The sequence below is a fragment of the Nerophis lumbriciformis genome, linkage group LG18, assembly GCF_033978685.3.
Source record: "Nerophis lumbriciformis linkage group LG18, RoL_Nlum_v2.1, whole genome shotgun sequence".
Lineage (NCBI taxonomy): Eukaryota > Metazoa > Chordata > Actinopteri > Syngnathiformes > Syngnathidae > Nerophis > Nerophis lumbriciformis.
Genome location: NC_084565.2, coordinates 9,843,697 through 9,865,000, shown reverse-complemented (window position 1 = coordinate 9,865,000; position 21,304 = coordinate 9,843,697). Strand labels below are relative to the sequence as shown.

At 37.1% G+C, this 21,304-nt stretch overlaps 1 protein-coding gene across 4 annotated transcripts in view; it reads right to left on the bottom strand.

Moving 5' to 3' along the window:
- arhgef10la (Rho guanine nucleotide exchange factor (GEF) 10-like a) overlaps positions 1 to 21,304 on the bottom strand; it is a 456,971-nt gene that overhangs the window by 95,773 nt on the left and 339,894 nt on the right. For all 4 annotated transcript variants that reach the window (XM_061977629.1, XM_061977630.1, XM_061977632.1 and 1 more), the window contains one exon: positions 20,738 to 20,824. In XM_061977629.1, the coding sequence (XP_061833613.1) occupies positions 20,738 to 20,824 (87 nt within the window). The remainder of the gene's footprint in view (positions 1 to 20,737; positions 20,825 to 21,304) is intronic.

The following is a 21,304-nucleotide window of genomic DNA, read 5'->3' as shown; positions in this document are numbered from 1 at the left end:
AGAAAATACGGTACATATTTTTTAAAACTAAAAATGCGTGTTTTTAGAAAAAAAGCAATATATTTTCCGGACTATTTTCCCAAGCTTTGAACCCTGCGACTTATACAAAGGTGCGGCTAAACTACGGCTTTTTCTTGGCTAACGGCTAAATGATGGAATGGATTAAGCAAAGAAATCAAACAAGGTACTAGAATGGTCCACTTTAAGAAACTGTTCAAAGTGTTTACAATGTAGAAAAAAGAAGAATCCTGATAAACATTTTGAACCTCAATAAAAAAGGAGAACATCTTATTCAATAAAGATATCAATTAGTTTTCTGTTTTGTATGATCTGCCATTTTACTGCCCTGTTGCAGACATCGTTTGGAAACAATTGAGGTGTGTAAAAATAACTAATTTCACATATATCTGAGGCTTATAGTCTGGTGCGGCTAATATATGCAAAAATATTTATTTCTTCTAAAAGAAAATATAGTTTGGAAGACACGGTAAAAATCTTTTTTTAATAGCAGAACTGTCGACTATTTGATTGCTAAAAAGGCAAGTGAACGTTTGATTAAATTGCAGGAATGTGACAGTTGCTGACATTATAAAAAAAACTGGGAGAAAAAGAAGCATGTTGATTTAAATCAAATGATTATTTTGATAGAATTGCCAAGAGTGTTTGTTTGTACGTTTGTTTTAGACTTCTCAGCACTTTAAAAGGAAGATTTAACACATCAATTATCCTTTCCAAGTTTGCCATTCAGAACTGACTTTGAATGCTAACCACATGCTATGATAAACTCACAAAGTCAACTCCGGGACTTCAGTCAACTCCCGTCTTTTCATCACCGGAGACAAAGTAGGTTTCTGAGAGGATCAGTGCAGCTCAGCGGTTATTGTTTTTTTTTCTTCTTCTTTTTATGAGGCTATAGGATCAAGTAAGAATTGATCGCTGGAGTCGGTTCATGATCTCGGCTTTTCAAATTGTGCTCACATTTCATTTCTCACATGGTCACACTGACTTTGACTTTAGGTATGCTCAAAGTTACTTTTTAAACACTTGTGGAAGAAGTAAAGACGAACAGCTTTTATTTGAGGGCATACTCACACTAAGTGCTTGGACGCACTTCAAGATCAAATAAGATAAGGATCGTTATTGTCCTTTTGCGAGCATACACAGTCGACCAGTTCAGCGAAATTTGGGCAAGATTTCTTTCTTGAAACGTGTAAATAATAGGTCAAATGAAAAAAAAGTATATAAAATACAAAAATATTACGCATCTTCCGGAATATATATAAGCCGCACCCACTAACTTGTAGGGAAACAATCCATTTATAAAGCGCAGATATATAGCTTGTGAAGTGAGTTATTTACAAGGATTTTGTAAATGTTAAATTTTTTCCAAACGGTGTCTGTAACATGGCAGTAAAACGGCTGATCAAACAAAACAGAAGTGCGGAAGCTAAATGTTAGAATAATTGTTTGTAAGTTATCACACAAAACTTTGTGTTGAAATGAGTTCCAGGCAAAGAATGCTCGTAAAACTCCACTGTGACTTCAAAAGTGGACAGATGGCAGGATCTGCCCAATTTCCAGACGAACTCTTTTTGAAGTATTTTACAAACTCTTTTTTAACTATTTTATGGAACTCTCTGAAGTATTTTATGGAACTCTCTTTGAACTATTTTACGACCTCTTCTTTTGAACTGTTCGGTAACCAAAGGCAACGCTGTTTACGACCCACTTCCCTTTGGAAGCAGCTGTGGTCAGGTGGTGGGAGAAAGTCAAATAAAGAAGGAGTGCAATCGTTTGGCAGAGCGCGGGTGACACTGTAAGAGGTTACAGGTTCTCCTCAATATTGAGTCCAAATTTAATTCTGTCTCTGTTTGATTCTTTGCCTCTTGTCTTGTTTAATAGGTGTCATCAGTGTTTGAACCTGTCACTAACTCTCTAATCAGCTAAACAGATGGTGACGTTTAGGTGAATTCACTAAGGAAATTGTGAAACTGAAAGAATACAAAAAGAATGCCATTGTAAGTTAATACTAACACAGACGGGTTAGCATTACAGCTAATACTAACGACGCTAGCTTCATTACATTACAATAGCGTGTACAAATATGCATGAAAACACTCCTACAGACATCACACGTGGGACGCTTTAATAGTAAGAATTGTTTTAGTTATATTGTAAAACGTACAAACGTTGCTTGGAGTGATGAACGGAGAATCCATACGAGTTGAAACGCTATGGTCAATAAAAAGTCAGAACTAATTCTATTTCCAGTACAAAGCTTTAAACAGCAGGAACTAACAATCACCCAGCAGTGAGCGAACTTGTCCAAAGGATGGCGCCATAGCACAAACAATAACACAACATTTGAACAACATTGCGTGCATTCTAATGAAAAGTATTCGTATGATGGCCTTCAGCGTAGAAACATCCATAAATTAGCCGCACCATTTTATAAGACACAGGGTTCAAAGCACAGGAAAAACAGTAGTGCCTTAAAATTTTAAACTTGAATCCTATTTACTAATTACACAAAGTTGAGCATTAACAGCAGAGTATTGCACTTGATATTTCCATCCATCCATCTTCTTCCACTTATCCGAGGTCGGGTCGCGGGGGCAGCAGCTTAAGCAGGGAAGCCTCTCCCCAGCCACTTGGTCCAGCTCCTCCCGGGGGATCCCGAGGCGTTCCCAGGCCAGCCGGGAGAGATAGTTTTCCCAGCATGTCCTGGGTCTTCCCCGTGGCCTCCTACCGGTCGGACGTGCCCGAAACACCTCCCTAGGGAGGCGTTCGGGTGGCATCCTGACCAGATGCCCGAACCACCTCATCTGGCTCCTCTCCTTGTGGAGGAGCAGCGGCTTTACTTTGAGCTCCCCGCGGATGACAGAGCTTCTCACCCTATCTCTAAGGGAGAGCCCCGCCACCCGGCGGAGGAAACTCATTTGGGCCGCTCGTACCCGTGATCTTGTCCTTTCGGTCATAACCCAAAGCTCATGACCATAGGTGAGGATGGGAACGTAGATCGACCGGTAAATTGAGAGCTTTGCCTTCCGGCTCAGCTCCTTCTTCACCACAACGGATCGATACAGCGTCCGCATTACTGAAGACGCCGCACCGATCCGCCTGTCGATCTCACGATCCACTCTTCCCTCACTCGTGAACAAGACTCCGAGGTACTTGAACTCCTCCACTTGGGGCAAGATCTCATCCCCAACTCGGAGATGGCACTCCACCCTTTTCCGGGCGAGAACCATGGACTCGGACTTGGAGGTGCTGATTCCCATCCCAGTCGCTTCACACTCGGCTGCGAACCGATCCAGCGAGAGCTGAAGATCCTGGCTAGATGAAGCCATCAGGACCACATCATCTGCAAAAAGCAGAGACCTAATCCTGCAGCCACCAAACCAGATCCCCTCAACGCCTTGACTGCGCCTAGAAATTCTGTCCATAAAAGTTATGAACAGAATGGGTGACAAAGGGCAGCCTTGGCGGAGTCCAACCCTCACTGGAAACGTGTCCGACTTACTGCCGGCAATGCGAACCAAGCTCTGACACTGATCATACAGGGAGCGGACCGCCACAATCAGACAGTCCGAAACCCCATACTCTCTGAGCACTCCCCACAGGACTTCCCGAGGGACACGGTCGAATGCCTTCTCCAAGTCCACAAAGCACATGTAGACTGGTTGGGCAAACTCCCATGCACCCTCAAGGACCCTGCCGAGAGTATAGAGCTGGTCCACAGTTCCACGACCAGGACGAAAACCACACTGTTCCTCCTGAATCCGAGGTTCGACTATCCGGCGTTGCCTCCTCTCCAGTACACCTGAATAGACCTTACCGGGAAGGCTGAGGAGTGTGATCCCACGATAGTTAGAACACACCCTCCGGTTCCTCTTCTTAAAGAGAGGAACCACCACCCCGGTCTGCCAATCCAGAGGTACCACCCCCGATGTCCACGCGATACTGCAGAGTCTTGTCAACCAAGACAGCCCCACAGCATCCAGAGCCTTAAGGAACTCCGGGCGGATCTCATCCACCCCTGGGGCCTTGCCACCGAGGAGCTTTTTAACTACCTCAGCAACCTCAGCCCCAGAAATAGGAGAGCCCACCACAGATTCCCCAGGCACTGCTTCCTCATAGGAAGACGTGTTGGTGGGATAGAGGAGGTCTTCGAAGTATTCCCTCCACCGATCCACAACATCCGCAGTCGAGGTCAGCAGAACACCATCCGCACCATACACGGTGTTGACACTGCACTGCTTCCCCTTCCTGAGGCGGCGGATGGTGGTCCAGAATCGCTTCGAAGCCGTCCGGAAGTCGTTTTCCATGGCTTCCCCGAACTCCTCCCATGTCCGAGTTTTTGCCTCCGCAACCGCTGAAGCCGCACACCGCTTGGCCTGTCGGTACCTGTCCGCTGCCTCAGGAGTCCTATGAGCCAAAAGAACCCGATAGGACTCCTTCTTCAGCTTGACGGCATCCCTCACCGCCGGTGTCCACCAGCGGGTTCTAGGTATACCGCCACGACAGGCACCAACTACCTTGCGGCCACAGCTCCAATCAGCCGCCTCGACAACAGAGGCGCGGAACATGGTCCACTCGGACTCAATGTCCAGCACCTCCCTCGTGACATTAAAGTTAAAGTTGAGCATTAACAGCAGAGTATTGCACTTGATATTTCACCAGGAATGTATTGCACTTGGTTGCTGATTGCACTTGTCCAATGTTGCACTTGTAGTACAGTCACATGTTTAGTTTAACAGGACTATGTACATATATATATATATATATATATATATACATACACACACACAAATAGATGTATATATAGTTACTTTACATGCAGTTGGCTTTCGGCCCTTGACCAAGTTTTTTTAGCCCAATGCGGCCCCCAAGTCCAACATGTTGGACACGTCTCACTTCAATGGAATATAAGCTTGTACTTGCATAGTAATGACCTCACATCAGGAGCAGTGTTCAGTGCCTTGCTCAAGGACACTTCGACCCGGTAACCGGCGGCGAAGGATTCGAACGAGCAACATTCGCAGATGGCCACTCTACCACCCGAGCCACGCCACCCCGACAATCAGCACGGTGCTATTGAAGCGAGAGCAGATGGGACAAAAGCTGCCACACAACAAAGGCGAGGGGAGCAATTGACCAGGAGCGACGATGGCCAATCATAACAGGCCTGGCAGAGCAATCACCACACCGCCTGCTGCGCGTCTCCCTCAATGCAGGGACTCATTTCCTGCGTGCCACGTGTGCAGCGGCCTTTGTGCCAGCCTGACAAAAACCAAGACCACGGCGGCCTTCCAAGCCATTTGTCATGCATGTGCAGTCACGCCACTACGGCTGTTGGATATCGCTTCATTTATCTCTCCTGCGTGACGCCTCGAGGGGCCCCTCCCGCTGGGTGCCAGGCCGCGTCCCTCCCGCTGGGTGCCAGGCCGCCTTCCTCCCAGTGGGTGCCAGGCTGCCTCCCTCCCTGTGGGTGCGAGGCCTTCTCCCTCTGGGTGTGTGCCAGGCCGCCGACATGTAGTCTGTTTAAATCCCATCATGTGACGGCAACATGAGCGAAATATAGTCGTTAAAATCAACTTTTACCTTGAAAATCAGTTTTTACCTTGAAAATTAGAACCCTAACCTTGAAAATCAGCTTGTACCTTGAAAATCAGCTTTTACTTTGAAAATCAGCTTTTAACTTGAAAATTAGAACCCTAACCTTGAAAATCAGCTTTTACCTTGAAAATCTGCTTTTTCCTTGAAAATCTGCTTTTTCCTTGGAAATCAGTTTTCACCTTGAAAATCGGGTTTTGCCTTGAAAATCGGGTTTTGCCTTGAAAATCAGCTTTTACCTTGAAAATCTGGTTTTACCTTGAAAATCAGGTTTTACCTTGAAAATTAGCTTTTAACTTGAAAATTAGCTTTTACCTTGAAAATTAGAACCCTAACCCTAACCTTGAAAATCAGCTTTTACCTTGAAAATCAGTTTTTACCTTGAAACTCAGCTTTTGCTTTGAAAATCAGCTTTTGCCTTGAAAATCAGCTTGTACCTTGAAAATCAGTTTTTACCTTGAAAATCAGCTTTTATCTTGAAAATCAGTTTTTGCCTTGAAAATCAGCGTTTACCTTGAAAATTAGAACCCTAACCCTAACCTTGAAAATCAGCTTTTACCTTGAAAATCTGTTTTTGCCTTGAAAATCAGCTTTTAACTTGAAAATTAGCTTTTACCTTGACAATTAGAACCCTAACCCTATAACCCTAACCTTGAAAATTAGCTTTTAACTTGAAAATTAGAACCCTAACCCTAATACCCTGGGGCGGTATAGCTCGGTTGGTAGAGCGGCCGTGCCAGCAACTTGAGGGTTCCAGGTTCGATCCCCGCTCCCGCTATCCTAGTCACTTGTCACTTGTCCTTGGGCAAAAACCTGCTCCCAGTGCCACCCACGCTGGTTTTAAATGTAACTTAGATATTGGCTTTCACAGTGTAAAGCGCTTTGAGTCGCTGGAGAAAAAGCGCTATATAAATGTAATTCACTTCACTTCACTTTTACCTTGAAAATCAGTTTTTGCCTTGAAAATCAGTTTTTGCCTTGAAAATCAGTTTTTGCCTTGAAAATCAGCTTTTACCTTGAAAATCAGCTTTTACCTTGAAATTTAGCTTTTACCTTGAAAATTAGAATCCTAACCCTAACCTTGAAAATCAGCTTTTACCTTGAAAATCTGTTTTTGTCTTGAAAATCAGCTTTTACCTTGAAAATCTGTTTTTGTCTTGAAAATCAGTTTTTGCCTTGAAAATCAATTTTTACCTTGAAAATCAGGTTTTACCTTGAAAATTAGCTTTTAACTTGAAAATGTGCTTTTACCTTGAAAATTAGAACCCTAACCCTATAACCCTAACCTTGAAAACCAGCTTTTACCTTGAAAATCAGCATTTACCTTGAAAATCAGTTACTACCTTAAAATTAGCTTTTAACTTGAAAATTAGAACCCTAACCTTGAAAATCAGCTTTTACCTTGAAAATCAGCTTTTACCTTGAAACTCAGTTTTTGCCTTGAAAATCAGCTGTTACCTTGAAAATTTGCTTTTAACTTGAAAATTAGCTTTTACCTTGAAAATTAGAACCCTAACCCTATAACCCTAACCTTGAAAATCAGCTTTTACCTTGAAAATCAGTTACTACCTTGAAAATTAGCTTTTACCTTGAAAATTAGAACCCTAACCCTAACCTTGAATATCAGTTTTTACATTGAAAACCAGCTTTTACCTTGAAAACGAGCTTTTAACTTGAAAATTAGAACCCTAACCCTAACCTTGAAAATCAGTTTTTGTCTTGAAAATCAGCTTTTAGTTTGAAAATCAGCTTTTACCTTGAAAATCAGCTTTTGTCTTGAAAATCAGCTTTTACCTTGAAAATCAGTTGTTGCCTTGAAAATCAGTTTTTGTCTTGAAAATCAGTTTTTGTCTTGAAAATCAGCTTTTACCTTGAAAATCAGTTTTTGCCTTGAAAATCAGCTTTTACCTTGAAAATCAGTTTTTGCCTTGAAAATCAGTTTTTGTCTTGAAAATCAGCTTTTGTCTTGAAAATCAGCTTTTACCTTGAAAATCAGCTTTTGTCTTGAAAATCAGCTTTTACCTTGAAAATCAGTTTTTGCCTTGAAAATCAGCTTTTACCTTGAAAATCAGTTTTTGCCTTGAAAATCAGGGGTGGGTGCCAGGCCTTCTCCCTGTGGGTGTGTGCCAGGCCGCTGACATGTAGTCTGTGTTTAAATGCCATCATGTGACGGCAACATGAGCTAAATATAGTCGTTAGCCCGTGATCCTCCCCACTCACCAACATTTGCATGCCATCATTTGTTTGATTTGTAGCCGCGAGTGGAATGTGGACAGGAGAGCTCCTGTGGGCTGTGGAGAACAAGCCAGAACAAATAATTATCTGCTGAGGAGAAGATAGCTGCGACTTATCTGGCTGCGAGGGGCCGGATAAAGGAAGGTTTCAAGTGGCGCCTCTCCACCTCCACGCTCACGTGTCCGCTCCTCGGCCACGCTCGCTTCCCCCCTCCCCACCGCGCCGTGTACTTCCTGGCAAAGTGGCCGCCCGCTCGTTTAGAGAAACAGCCATCTGCAGCCGTGATCTGGACTGAGTCCTCCTCGCCGCTCAGGGGAGGAGGACACTTCCCAAATGCTTTGCCAGCTTTAATTAGATGACTTTGTGCGAGATGAAGGCACGGAGTGTGTCCGCCATCATGTGCAGCCAAACAGTCAACAGTTGTCTGATGGACTTCATCCTCACAGTGGAAATGTATTTGTGTGCAACATTTATGTGATGAGCGGCACCACTCAGTAAATGTACAGTACGTGCACTCAATCAGTCCCTTTTCTCAAATAGTTGGGCTCTAAATAAGCCCATGGAAACACCTTCACACACACTTTGTCAGCAGGAGAGATACTTTTTAAATCAAGGTGATCCACCTCATCTTCATACATACACACATATATATATATATATATATATATATATATATATATATATATATATATATATATATATATATACACATATATATATATGCATACATACAAACCCCGTTTCCATATGAATTGGGAAATTGTGTTAGATGTAGTAAATATAAACGGAATACAATGATTTGCAAATCATTTTCAAGCCATATTCAGTTGAATATGCTACAAAGACAACATATTTGATGTTCAAACTCATAAACATTTTTATTTTTTTTTGCAAATAATCATTAACTTTAGAATTTGATGCCAGCAACACGTGACAAAGAAGTTGGGAAAGGTGGCAATAAATACTGATAAATTTGAGGAATGCTCATCAAACACTTATTTGGAACATCCCACAGGTGTGCAGGCTAATTGGGAACAGGTGGGTGCCATGATTGAGTATAAAAACAGCTTCCCAAAAAATGCTCAGTCATTCACAAGAAAGGATGGGGCGAGGTACACCCCTTTGTCCACAAATGCGTGAGCAAATAGTCAAACAGTTTAAGAACAACGTTTCTCAAAGTGCAATTGCAAGAAATTTAGGGATTTCAACATCTACGGTCCATAATATCATCAAAAGGTTCAGAGAATCTGGAGAAATCACTGCACGTAAGCGGCATGGCCGGAAACCAACATTGAATGACCGTGACCTTCCATCCCTCAGACGGCACTGTATCAAAAAGCGACATCAATCTCTAAAGGATATCACCACATGGGCTCAGGAACACTTCAGAAAACCACTGTCACTAAATACAGTTGGTCGCTACATCTGTAAGTGCAAGTTAAAGCTCTACTATGGGTTGTACTTGTATAAAAAATGGGTTGTACTTGTATAGCGCTTTTCTACCTTCAAGGTACTCAAAGCGCTTTGACACTACTTCCACATTTACCCATTCACACACACATTCACACACTGATGGCAAAGCGAAAGCCATTTATCAACAACACCCAGAAACGCCGCCGGCTTCTCCGGGCCCGAGATCATCTAAGATGGACTCATGCAAAGTGGAAAAGTGTTCTGTGGTCTGACGAGTCCACATTTCAAATTGTTTTTGGAAATATTCGACATCGTGTCATCCGGACCAAAGGGGAAGCGAACCATCCAGACTGTTATCGACGCAAAGTTGAAAAGCTAGCATGTGTGATGGTATGGGGGTGCATTAGTGCCCAAGACATGGGTAACTTACACATCTGTGAAGGCACCGTTAATGCTGAAAGGTACATACAGGTTTTGGAACAACATATGCTGCCATCTAAGCGCCATCTTTTTCATGGACGCCCCTGCTTATTTCAGCAAGACAATGCCAAGCCACATTCAGCACGTGTTACAACAGCGTGGCTTCGTAAAAAAAAAAAAAAAAAAGAGTGCGGGTACTTTCCTGGCCCGCCTGCAGTCCAGACCTGTCTCCCATCGAAAATGTGTGGCGCATTATGAAGCGTAAAATACGACAGCGGAGACCCCCGGACTGTTGAACGACTGAAGCTCTACATGAAACAAGAATGGGAAATAATTCCACTTTCAAAGCTTCAACAATTAGTTTCCTCAGTTCCCAAACGTTTACTGAGTGTTGTTAAAAGGAAAGGCCATGTAACACAGTGGTGAACATGCCCTTTCCCAACTACTTTGGCACGTGTTGCAGCCATGAAATTCTAAGTTAAATATTATTTGCAAAAAAAATAATAAAGTTTATGAGTTTGAACATCAAATATGTTGTCTTTGTAGTGCATTCAATTGAATATGGGTTGAAAAGGATTTGCGAATCATTGTATTCCGTTTATATTTACATCTAACACAATTTCCCAACTCATATAGAAAGAGGGTTTATATATATATATATATATATATATATATATATATATATATATATATATATTGTTGACAGTTGACCAGTTGTCCAGTTGACAGACAGGTCAAGGTGGCTGAGGTCTAAGTGATATCTAACAGCACAGTCGCCAGGGATTGATCATGTCAGAGGGCGTGGCCAATATCGTTGATGAAACATTAGTATTGATCGCAGAATTATAAGCGGCGGCGTGGACAAGCGGTGATCCGGGCAGGATGAGACAGGAATTCCCATTGGTAGGAGATGGAAGATGCTCGTCATTGAGCGCTCAAGGCTTCATTCATATTGCTCTTTGATTTCGCCAGCAGCCCAGAAGGAGAGCGGCTGCGTTACAAAGTGTCAACACGCATGAGAGTCAGCTTAGCCTTGCAGCTTCATCTTGCTGCTGGATGAAAAAAATAAACCGTCAAGTGTCAAGCATGGGAGGATGTAAACACGTCTTCCACCTGGGAAGTCTCCGGTTCAACTTCCAAGCAGACTTTAATGAGGTCTTTTCTCCCGAGTGCGCCGTGGAAAAGGGGCGAACCCTCGGAGGACGTTTAGCATTAAAGTGCAATCACGTTGAGGACGCTGTGTCTCTGAGACACTTTCTGGGGCAAGAGAGGGTGACTCCATAACTTAGGTGCGTCAAAACCTTGACTAAAGTATTTGCGCGTAAAAAAAAAACAGGCAGGAAATATTTGGCATTCTTCAGTCTTGTCGTCAAAACATGCTTCACAATAAAAGCGCGACGCGTCACATAGGCTACGGTAACAAAATACAAAATGTACTTCGTTACTATCATGCTTTGATTGTCAAAGGTGTTTTGTTATGTAATCTGTGATATTTCTACCTGCATACATGTTTACAATAGAATAAAATAGAAAGTACTTTATTAATCCCTGGGGGAAATCCAGCACCACAGTTTGCTCACAATAGACAATAAACACTTGGGTATTTTTTACATGTGAATAATATAAATGCAGTCTATTATACAGCATTATTCACATGTGAATAATATAAATACAGTTTATTATACAGCATTATTCACATGTGAATAATATAAATACAGTCTATTATACAGCATTATTCACATGTGAATAACAAATAAAGTCTATTATACAGCATTATTTACATGTGAATAATATAAATACAGTCTATTATACAGCATTATTCACATGTGAATATAAATACAGTCTATTATACAGCATTATTCACATGTGAATAACATAAATACAGTCTATTATACAGCATTATTCACATGTGGAAAAACATAAATACAGTCTATTATACAGCATTATTCACATGTGAATAATATAAATACAGTCTATTATACAGCATTATTCACATGTGACTAATATAAATACAGTCTATTATACAGCATTATTCACATGTGAATATAAATACAGTCTATTATACAGCATTATTTACATGTGAATAGCTAATACAGTCTATTATACAGCATTATTCACATGTGAATAATATACATACAGTCAATTATACAGCATTATTCACATGTGAATAACATAAATACAGTCTATTATACAGCATTATTCACATGTGAATAACATAAATACAGTCTATTATACAGCATTATTCACATGTGAATAACAGTCTATTATACAGCATTATTCACATGTGAATAACATAAATACAGTCTATTATACAGCATTATTCACATGTGAATAATATAAATACAGTCTATTATACAGCATTATTCACATGTGAATAATATAAATAGTCTATTATACAGCATTATTCACATGTGAATAATATAAATACAGTCTCTTACACAGCATTATTCACATGTGAATAACAAATAGTTTATTATACAGCATTATTCACATGTGAAAAACAAATACAGTCTATTACACAGTATTATTCACATGTGAATAATATAAATAGTCTATTATACAGCATTATTCACATGTGAAAAACAAATACAGTCTATTATACAGCATTATTCACATGTGAATAACATAAATAGAGTCTATTATACATTATTATTCACATGTGAATAACATAAATACAGTCTATTGTACAGCATTATTCACATGTGAATAACAAATAAAGTCTATTATACAGCATTATTTACATGTGAATAATATAAATAGTCTATTATACAGCATTATTCACATGTGAATATAAATACAGTCTATTATACAGCATTATTCACATGTGAATAACATAAATACAGTCTATTGTACAGCATTATTCACATGTGAATAACATCAATAAAGTCTATTATACAGCATTATTTACATGTGAATAATATAAATACAGTCTATTATACAGCATTATTCACATGTGAATAACATAAATACAGTCTATTATAGAGCATTATTCACATGTGAATAATATAAATAGTCTATTATACAGCATTATTCACATGTGAATAATATAAATACAGTCTATTATACAGCATTATTCACTTGTGAATAATATAAATACAGTCTATTATACAGCATTATTCACATGTGAATAATATAAATACAGTCTATTATACAGCATTATTCACTTGTGAATAATATAAATACAGTCTATTATACAGCATTATTCACATGTGAATAACATAAATACAGTCTACTATACAGCATTATTCACATGTGAATAATATAAATACAGTATTATACAGCATTATTCACATGTGAATAAAATTAATACAGTCTATTATACAGCATTATTCACATGTGAATAATATAAATACAGTCTATTATACAGCATTATTCACATGTGAATAACAAATAGTTTATTATACAGCATTATTCACATGTGAAAAACATAAATACAGTCTATTATACAGCATTATTCACATGTGAATAATATAAATAGTTTATTATACAGCATTATTCACATGTGAAAAACATAAATACAGTCTATTATACAGCATTATTCACATGTGAATAGCATAAATACAGTCTATTATACAGCATTAATCACATGTGAATAATATAAATACAGTCTATTATACAGCATTATTCACATGTGAAACATATAAATACAGTCTATTCTAAAGCATTATTCACATGTGAATAACATAAATACAGTCTATTATAGAGCATTATTCACATGTGAATAGTATAAATACAGTCTATTATACAGCATTATTCACATGTGAATAATATAAATACAGTCTATTATACAGCATTATTCACATGTGAATAATATAAATACAGTCTATTATACAGCATTATTCACATGTGAATAATATAACTACAGTCTATTATACAGCATTATTCACATGTGAAAAATATAAATACAGTCTATTATACAGCATTATTCATATGTGACTAATATAAATACAGTCTATTATACAGCATTATTCACATGTGAATAACAAATAGTTTATTATACAGCATTATTCACATGTGAAAAACATAAATACAGTCTATTATACAGCATTATTCACATGTGAATAATATAGTTTATTATACAGCATTATTCACATGTGAAAAACAAATACAGTCATTATACAGCATTATTCACATGTGAATAACATAAATACAGTCTATTATAGAGCATTATTCACATGTGAATAATATGAATACAGTCTATTATACAGCATTATTCACATGTGAATAATATAAATACAGTCTATTATACAGCATTATTCACATGTGAAAAACATAAATACAGTCTATTATACATCATTATTCACATGTGAATAATATAAATACAGTCTATTATACAGCATTATTCACATGTGAATAATATAAATACAGTCTATTATACAGCATTATTCACATGTGAATAATATAAATACAGTCTATTATACAGCATTGTTCACATGTGAATAATATAAATACAGTCTATTATACAGCATTATTCACATGTGAATAATATAAATACAGTCTATTATACAGCATTATTCACATGTGAATAATATAAATACAGTCTATTATACAGGATTATTCACATGTGAATAATATAAATACAGTTTATTATACATCAAGTACATGTAATTTTAAATTTTCCTGAGGGAACTCTCCTGAAGGAATCAATAAAGTACTATCTATCTAATTGTTTCTGTCACAATGGAAAGAATGAATACATTTAGCAAGAAAAGACTTGATATTGAAATTATATTCACTACTATTATAATTGTTTTATGATATTGTGAATACATTTGAAACTTTGACGCATATTATTTTCAGGCTTTTGTGGGCCACATAAAATGATGTGGGCCTCAGGTTTCGCACCTGTGGCCTAAAGGGTAGAACGTGGCGAGCGTGGAGAAAGACAAAGAGGATTTTGTTACTTTTCCACATAATAACCGCCCCCAAAGTCCCCAAATCAATTCCTAAATATCTTCTTTTTGCTATCATTTCATTTTCTTTCTCGGGAGGCTGCATTGTGATGTGTGATGGTGTCCACTTCATAAAAGCAAGCCGACACCTACAACTTACCTTTATGTCACACAGTAACAGTTTAATGTTGCAGTCGCAGTTTCCCAGCAAAATTTGACCTCCGCATTCTGACCTTTTAGCTACATTTTATATGCTATTCCTCAAATGTGAATAAAATGCAAACACAGAGGATGAGTTCAAAAGCGATGGTTACGGGGCTAAAGGCTGCAATGATTCCAAACGGTAAAAGGTGGATTCCTTGTGATTGATTCTTCGTGTGTGTGTGTGTTCTTGTATTTCTACCCTTCTTGAGACATGAAGAAGGAAAAGTATCTTCCATATGAGGAGGTGTGAACAAGTGATGACATAAATCAATAACATTGCATCTAATAGACAATGTCTCATTTGTTGTGACATCTATCTAAATGAGGGTTGTCCCAAAAAGGAGCGATTTTTCAAATTGACTGTGTGTCGCTTTTAAAAGTGCTCCCCTTCTGGTCAACATATGAAATAACAAGTGTGTGTAAACATTTGAAGTGCTCCCCCTCTGGTCAACATATGAAATAAGTGTGTGGAAAAATTTGACGTGCTCCCCCTCTGGTCAACATACGAAATAACAAGTGTGTGTAAACATTTGAAGTGCTCCCCCTCTGGTCAACATATGAAATAAATGTGTGGAAAAATTTGAGGTGCTCCCCCCTCTACAAGTGTGTGTAAAAATTTGAAGTACTTCCCCTCTGGCAAACGTATGTAATAACAAGTGTGTGTAAGAAATTTAAATGCGCCCCCTGTGGCCAATTTTTTTTTTTTTTAATAAATAAATATGTATATAGAGACATACTGTAATAACTTGAAGTAAATAATGAAGATTAAAAAATAATTTAAAAAAATATATAAAAAAACAAAAACTAAAAGCAGTCTTTTTCTCACAATGTGTCGACTTTCTTCTAAAATTGGGAACAATTTCTCATATTCTTTCTGGTTCTGTATTATTGCAATATTTTCTCGTAAAACTATGACTTTTTTTTTTATGTAAAATGATTACTTTTTAATGCAAAGTGGTGACATTTGTCATTAAAATTCTGACTTTTATCACAATATTGCCCATATTTTTGTTCTTGTAAAACAGAGACATTTTTGAGTAAAATTATTACTTTTGTCATAATTTTGCTAAGTAAAATTCCGATTATTATTATAACATTGCCAACATTTTAAAGTTCGCTTATAAAATTGTGACTTTTGTCGAGTAAAATTACGCCTCTTTTCACACAATTGCCAAAATGTTAAGCTTTTCTTGTAAAATTGCGACTGTTATTGAGTAAAATTCCAACTTTTATCATAATATTGCACAAATGTTCAGTTTTTCTTGTAAAATTTTGACTTGCCTTGAGTAAAATGACGACTTTTATTATAACACTGCCAAAATTCTAAGTTTTTCTTGGGAAATTGTGACCTTTTTCTTGTGAAATTCCAACTCATTTTTCACAACAAGCTTTTTTATATTTGCATAGTATGTATATATTATTAATGTTGAAAAATACACTTCTATATATATCTAGAAAGGCTGGTTCTAAAGAGGTAGGCATTTTTCTCAGGTCTCAAGAAGGTAAAAAATACAAAAACGTGTGTGTGTGTGTGTGTGTGTGTGTGTGTGTGTTCTTGTATTTCTACCCTTCTTGAGACATGAAGAAGGAAAAGTATCTTCCATATGAGGAGGTGTGAACAAGTGATGACATAAATCAATAACATAGCATCTAATAGACAATGTCTCATTTGTGGTGACATCTATCTAAATGAGGGTGGTCCCAAAAAGGAGGCATTTTTCAAATTGACTGTGTGTCGCTTTTAAAAGTGCTCCTCTTCTGGTCAACATATAAAATAAGTATGTGTAAATATTTGAAGTGCTCCCCCTCTGGTCAACATGTGAAATAACAAGTGTGTGTAAATATTTGAAGTGCTCCCCCTCTGGTCAACATATGAAATAACAAGTGTGTGGAAAAATTTGAGATGCTCCCCCTTTGGTCAACATATGAAATAACAAGTGTGTGGAAAAATTTGAGGTGCTCCCCCTCTGGTCAACATATGAAATAACAAGTGTGTGTAAACATTTGAAGTGCTCCCCCTCTGGTCAACATATGAAATAACAAGTGTGTGGAAAAATTTGAGATGCTCCCCCTTTGGTCAACATATGAAATAACAAGTGTGTGGAAAAATTTGAGGTGCTCCCCCTCTGGTCAACATATGAAATAACAAGTGTGTGTAAACATTTGAAGTGCTCCCCCTCTGGTCAACATATGAAATAACAAGTGTGTGTACAAATTTGAAATACTCCCCCTCTGGCCAACGTATGTAATAACAAGTGTGTGTAAGAAATTGAAATGCGCTCCCTGTGGCCAATTTCTTTTTTTTAAATATATAAATATGTATGTAAAGACATACTGTAATAACTTGAAGTAAATAATGAAGATTAAAAATTAATTTAAAAAAATATATAAAAAAAACAAAAACAAAACTAAAAGCAGTCTTTTTCTCACAATGTGTCGACTTGTTTCTTATAAAATTGGGAACAATTTCTCATATTCTTTCTGGTTCTGTAATATTGCAATATTTTCTCGTAAAACTATGACTTTTTTTACGTAAAATTATTACTTTTTAATGCAAAGTGGTGACATTTGTCATTAAAATTCTGACTTTTATCACAATATTGCCCATTTTTTTGTTGTTCTTGTAAAACAGAGACATTTTTGAGTAAAATTACTTTTGTCATAATTTTGCCATGTAAAATTCCGATTATTATTATTATAACATTGCCAACATTTTAAAGTTTGCTTATAAAATTGTGACTTTTGTCGAGTAAAATTACGACTCTTTTCACACAATTGCCAAAATGTTAAGCTTTTCTTGTAAAATTGCGACTGTTATTGAGTAAAATTCCAACTTTTATCATAATATTGCACAAATGTTCAGTTTTTCTTGTAAAATTTTGACTTGCCTTGAGTAAAATGACGACTTTTATTATAACACTGCCAAAATTCTAAGTTTTTCTTGTGAAATTGTGACCTTTTTCTAGTGAAATTCCAACTCCTTTTTCACAACAAGCTTTTTTATATGTGCATAGTATGTATATATTATTCATGTTGTAAATACACTTCTTTATATATCTAGAAAGGCTGGTCTTAAAGAGGTAGGCATTTTTCTCAGGTCTCAAGAAGGTAAAAAATACAAAAATGTGTGTGCGTGTGTGTGTGTGTGTGTGTGTGTGTGTGTGTGTGTGTGTGTGTGTTCTTGTATTTCTACCCTTCTTGAGACACAAAGAAGGAAAAGTATCTTCCATATGAGGAGGTGTCAACAAGTGATGACATAAATCAATAACATAGCATCTAATAGACAATGTCTCATTTGTGGTGACATCTATCTAAATGAGGGTGGTCCCAAAAAGGAGGGATTTTTCAACTTGACTGTGTGTCGCTTTTAAAACTGCTCCCCTTCTGGTCAACATATGAAATAAGTATGTGAAAACATTTGAAGTGCTCCCCCTCTGGTCAACATATGAAATAACAAGTGTGTGTAAACATTTGAAGTGCTCCCCCTCTGGTCAACATATGAAATAACAAGTGTGTGGAAAAATTTGAGATGCTCCCCCTTTGGTCAACATATGAAATAACAAGTGTGTGGAAAAATTTGCGGTGCTCCCCCTCTGATCAACATATGAAATGACAAGTGTGTGTAAACATTTGAAGTGCTCCCCCTCTGGTCAACATATGAAATAACAAGTGTGTGGAAAAATTTGAGGTGCTCCCCCTCTGATCAACATATGAAATAACAAGTGTGTGTAAAAATTTGAAATACTTCCCCTCTGGCCAATGTATAAGAACAAGTGTGTGTAAGAAATTGAAATGCGCCCCCTGTGGCCAAATTTATTTATTTTTAATTATATAAATATGTATGCAGAGTCATACTGTAATAACTTGAAGTAAATAATGAAGATTAAAAATTAATTTAAAAAAAAAATTAAAAAAAAAACAAAAACAAAACTAAAGCAGTCTTTTTCTCACAATGTGTCGACTTTTTTCTTATAAAATTGGGAACAATTTCTCATATTCTTTCTGGTTCTGTAATATTGCAATATTTTCTCGTAAAACTATGACTTTTTTATGTAAAATTATTACTTTTTAATGCAAAGTGGTGACATTTGTCATTAAAATTCTGACTTTTATCACAATATTGCCCATTTTTTTGTTCTTGTAAAACAGAGACATTTTTGAGTAAAATGATTACTTTTGTCATAATTTTGTTAAGTAAAACTCTGATTATTATTATAACATTGCCAACATTTTAAAGTTTGCTTATAAAATTGTGACTTTTGTCGAGTAAAATTACGACTTTTTTCACACAATTGCCAAAATGTTAAGCTTTTCTTGTAAAATTGCGACTGTTATTGAGTAAAATTCCAACTTTTATCATAATATTGCACAAATGTTCAGTTTTTTTGGTAAAATTTTGACTTGCGTTGAGTAAAATGACGACTTTTATTATAACACTGCCAAAATTCTAAGTTTTTCTTGTGAAATTGTGACCTTTTTCTTGTGAAATTCCAACTCATTTTTCACAACATCCTTTTTTATATTTGCATAGTATGTATATATTATTCATGTTGTAAATACACTTCTATATATATCTAGAAAGGCTGGTCCTAAAGAGGTAGGCATTTTTCTCAGGTCTCAAGAAGGTAAAAAATACAAAAACGTGTGTGTGTGTGTGTGTGTGTGTGTGTTCTTGTATTTCTACCCTTCTTGAGACATGAAGAAGGAAAAGTATCTTCCATATGAGGAGGTGTGAACAAGTGATGACATAAATCAATAACATTGCATGTAATAGACAATGTCTCATTTGTGGTGACATCTATCAAAATGAGGGTGGTCCCAAAAAGGAGGGATTTTTCACATTGACTGTGTGTCGCTTTTAAAAGTGCTCCCCTTCTGGTCAACATATGAAATAACAAGTATGTGTAAACATTTGAAGTGCTCCCCCTCTGGTCAACATATGAAACAACAAGTGTGTGGAAAAATTTAAGGTGCTCCCCCTCTGGTCAACATATGAAACAACAAGTGTGTGTAAAAATTTGAAGTACTCCCCCTCTGGCCAACGTATGTAATAACAAGTGTGTGTAAGAAATTGAAATGCGCTCCCTGTGGCCAATTTTTTTTTAAATATATAAATATGTATGTAGAGACATACTGTAATAACTTGAAGTAAATAATGAAGATTAAAAATTAATTTAAAAAAATATATTAAAAAAAACAAAAACTAAACTAAAAGCAGTCTTTTTCTCACAATGTGTCGACTTTTTTCTTATAAAATTGGGAACAATTTCTCATATTCTTTCTGGTTCTGTATTGCAATATTTTCTCGTAAAACTATGACTTTTTTTTAATGTAAAATGATTACTTTTTAATGCAAAGTGGTGACATTTGTCATTAAAATTCTGACTTTTATCACAATATTGCCCATTTTTTTTGTTCTTGTAAAACAGAGACATTTTTGAGTAAAATTATTACTTTTGTCATAATTTTGTTAAGTAAAATTCCGATTATTATTATAACATTGCCAACATTTTAAAGTTTGCTTATAAAATTGTCACTTTTGTCGAGTAAAATTACGACTCTTTTCACACAATTGCCAAAATGTTAAGCTTTTCTTGTAAAATTGCGACTGTTATTGAGTAAAATTCCAACTTTTATCATAATATTGCACAAATGTTCAGTTTTTCTTGTAAAATTTTGACTTGCCTTGAGTAAAATGACAACTTTTATTATAACACTGCCAAAATTCTAAGTTTTTCTTGTGAAATTCCAACTCATTTTTCACAACAAGCTTTTTTATATTTGCATAGTATGTATATATTATTAATGTTGTAAATACCCTTCTTTATATATCTAGAAAGGCTGGTCCTAAAGAAGTAGGCATTTTTCTCAGGTCTCAAGAAGGTAAAAAATACAAAAACGTGTGTGTGTGTGTGTGTGTGTGTGTGTGTGTGTGTGCGTGCGTGTCTGTTACTCACCCAGAGAAAGCCTTGAGGTAAGGAGGTGCTGGCCGCAGAGAAGCCCAACATTGCACACTGAACAGGATTGTGGATGGCAGCTTCAAGCTACAAGAGACAAAATCAATATTGATTTCTCATACATCACTTCACCGGGTTTTCTTTTTATTCCCGCCGCGCTGTCTCACTGCGTTTTCTCTAAGTGACACACAATCTGGCAGTGGCGTTGACACTTTTCCAAATTCTATTCTGTTTGGTGTCAGACTCTGCCGCCGTTAAGGACTTTGTTACTCTCCGAGTGACTGATGACTTTCTGGCCCTCTATCTGAGGGCGAGGCCCACCAGGATGACATCGATACTTGGACAAGGAAAGTCGCCTCGCATTACCACAAATTGTGAAACAGCCACAGTTTCACGCACATTTGGAAGTCGTTTGTTCCAACAGCCATCAGGTCGTTTAGCAGAACCCAACAAGGCACCCGACCATAGAAATAATGTTGTGTTTGTTTGCATTCTTCTTCAGCCTCTTCACCAATTTTCCATTTTGTTCTATCTTAAGCTATTCACTCAATCAATCAATCAAAGATC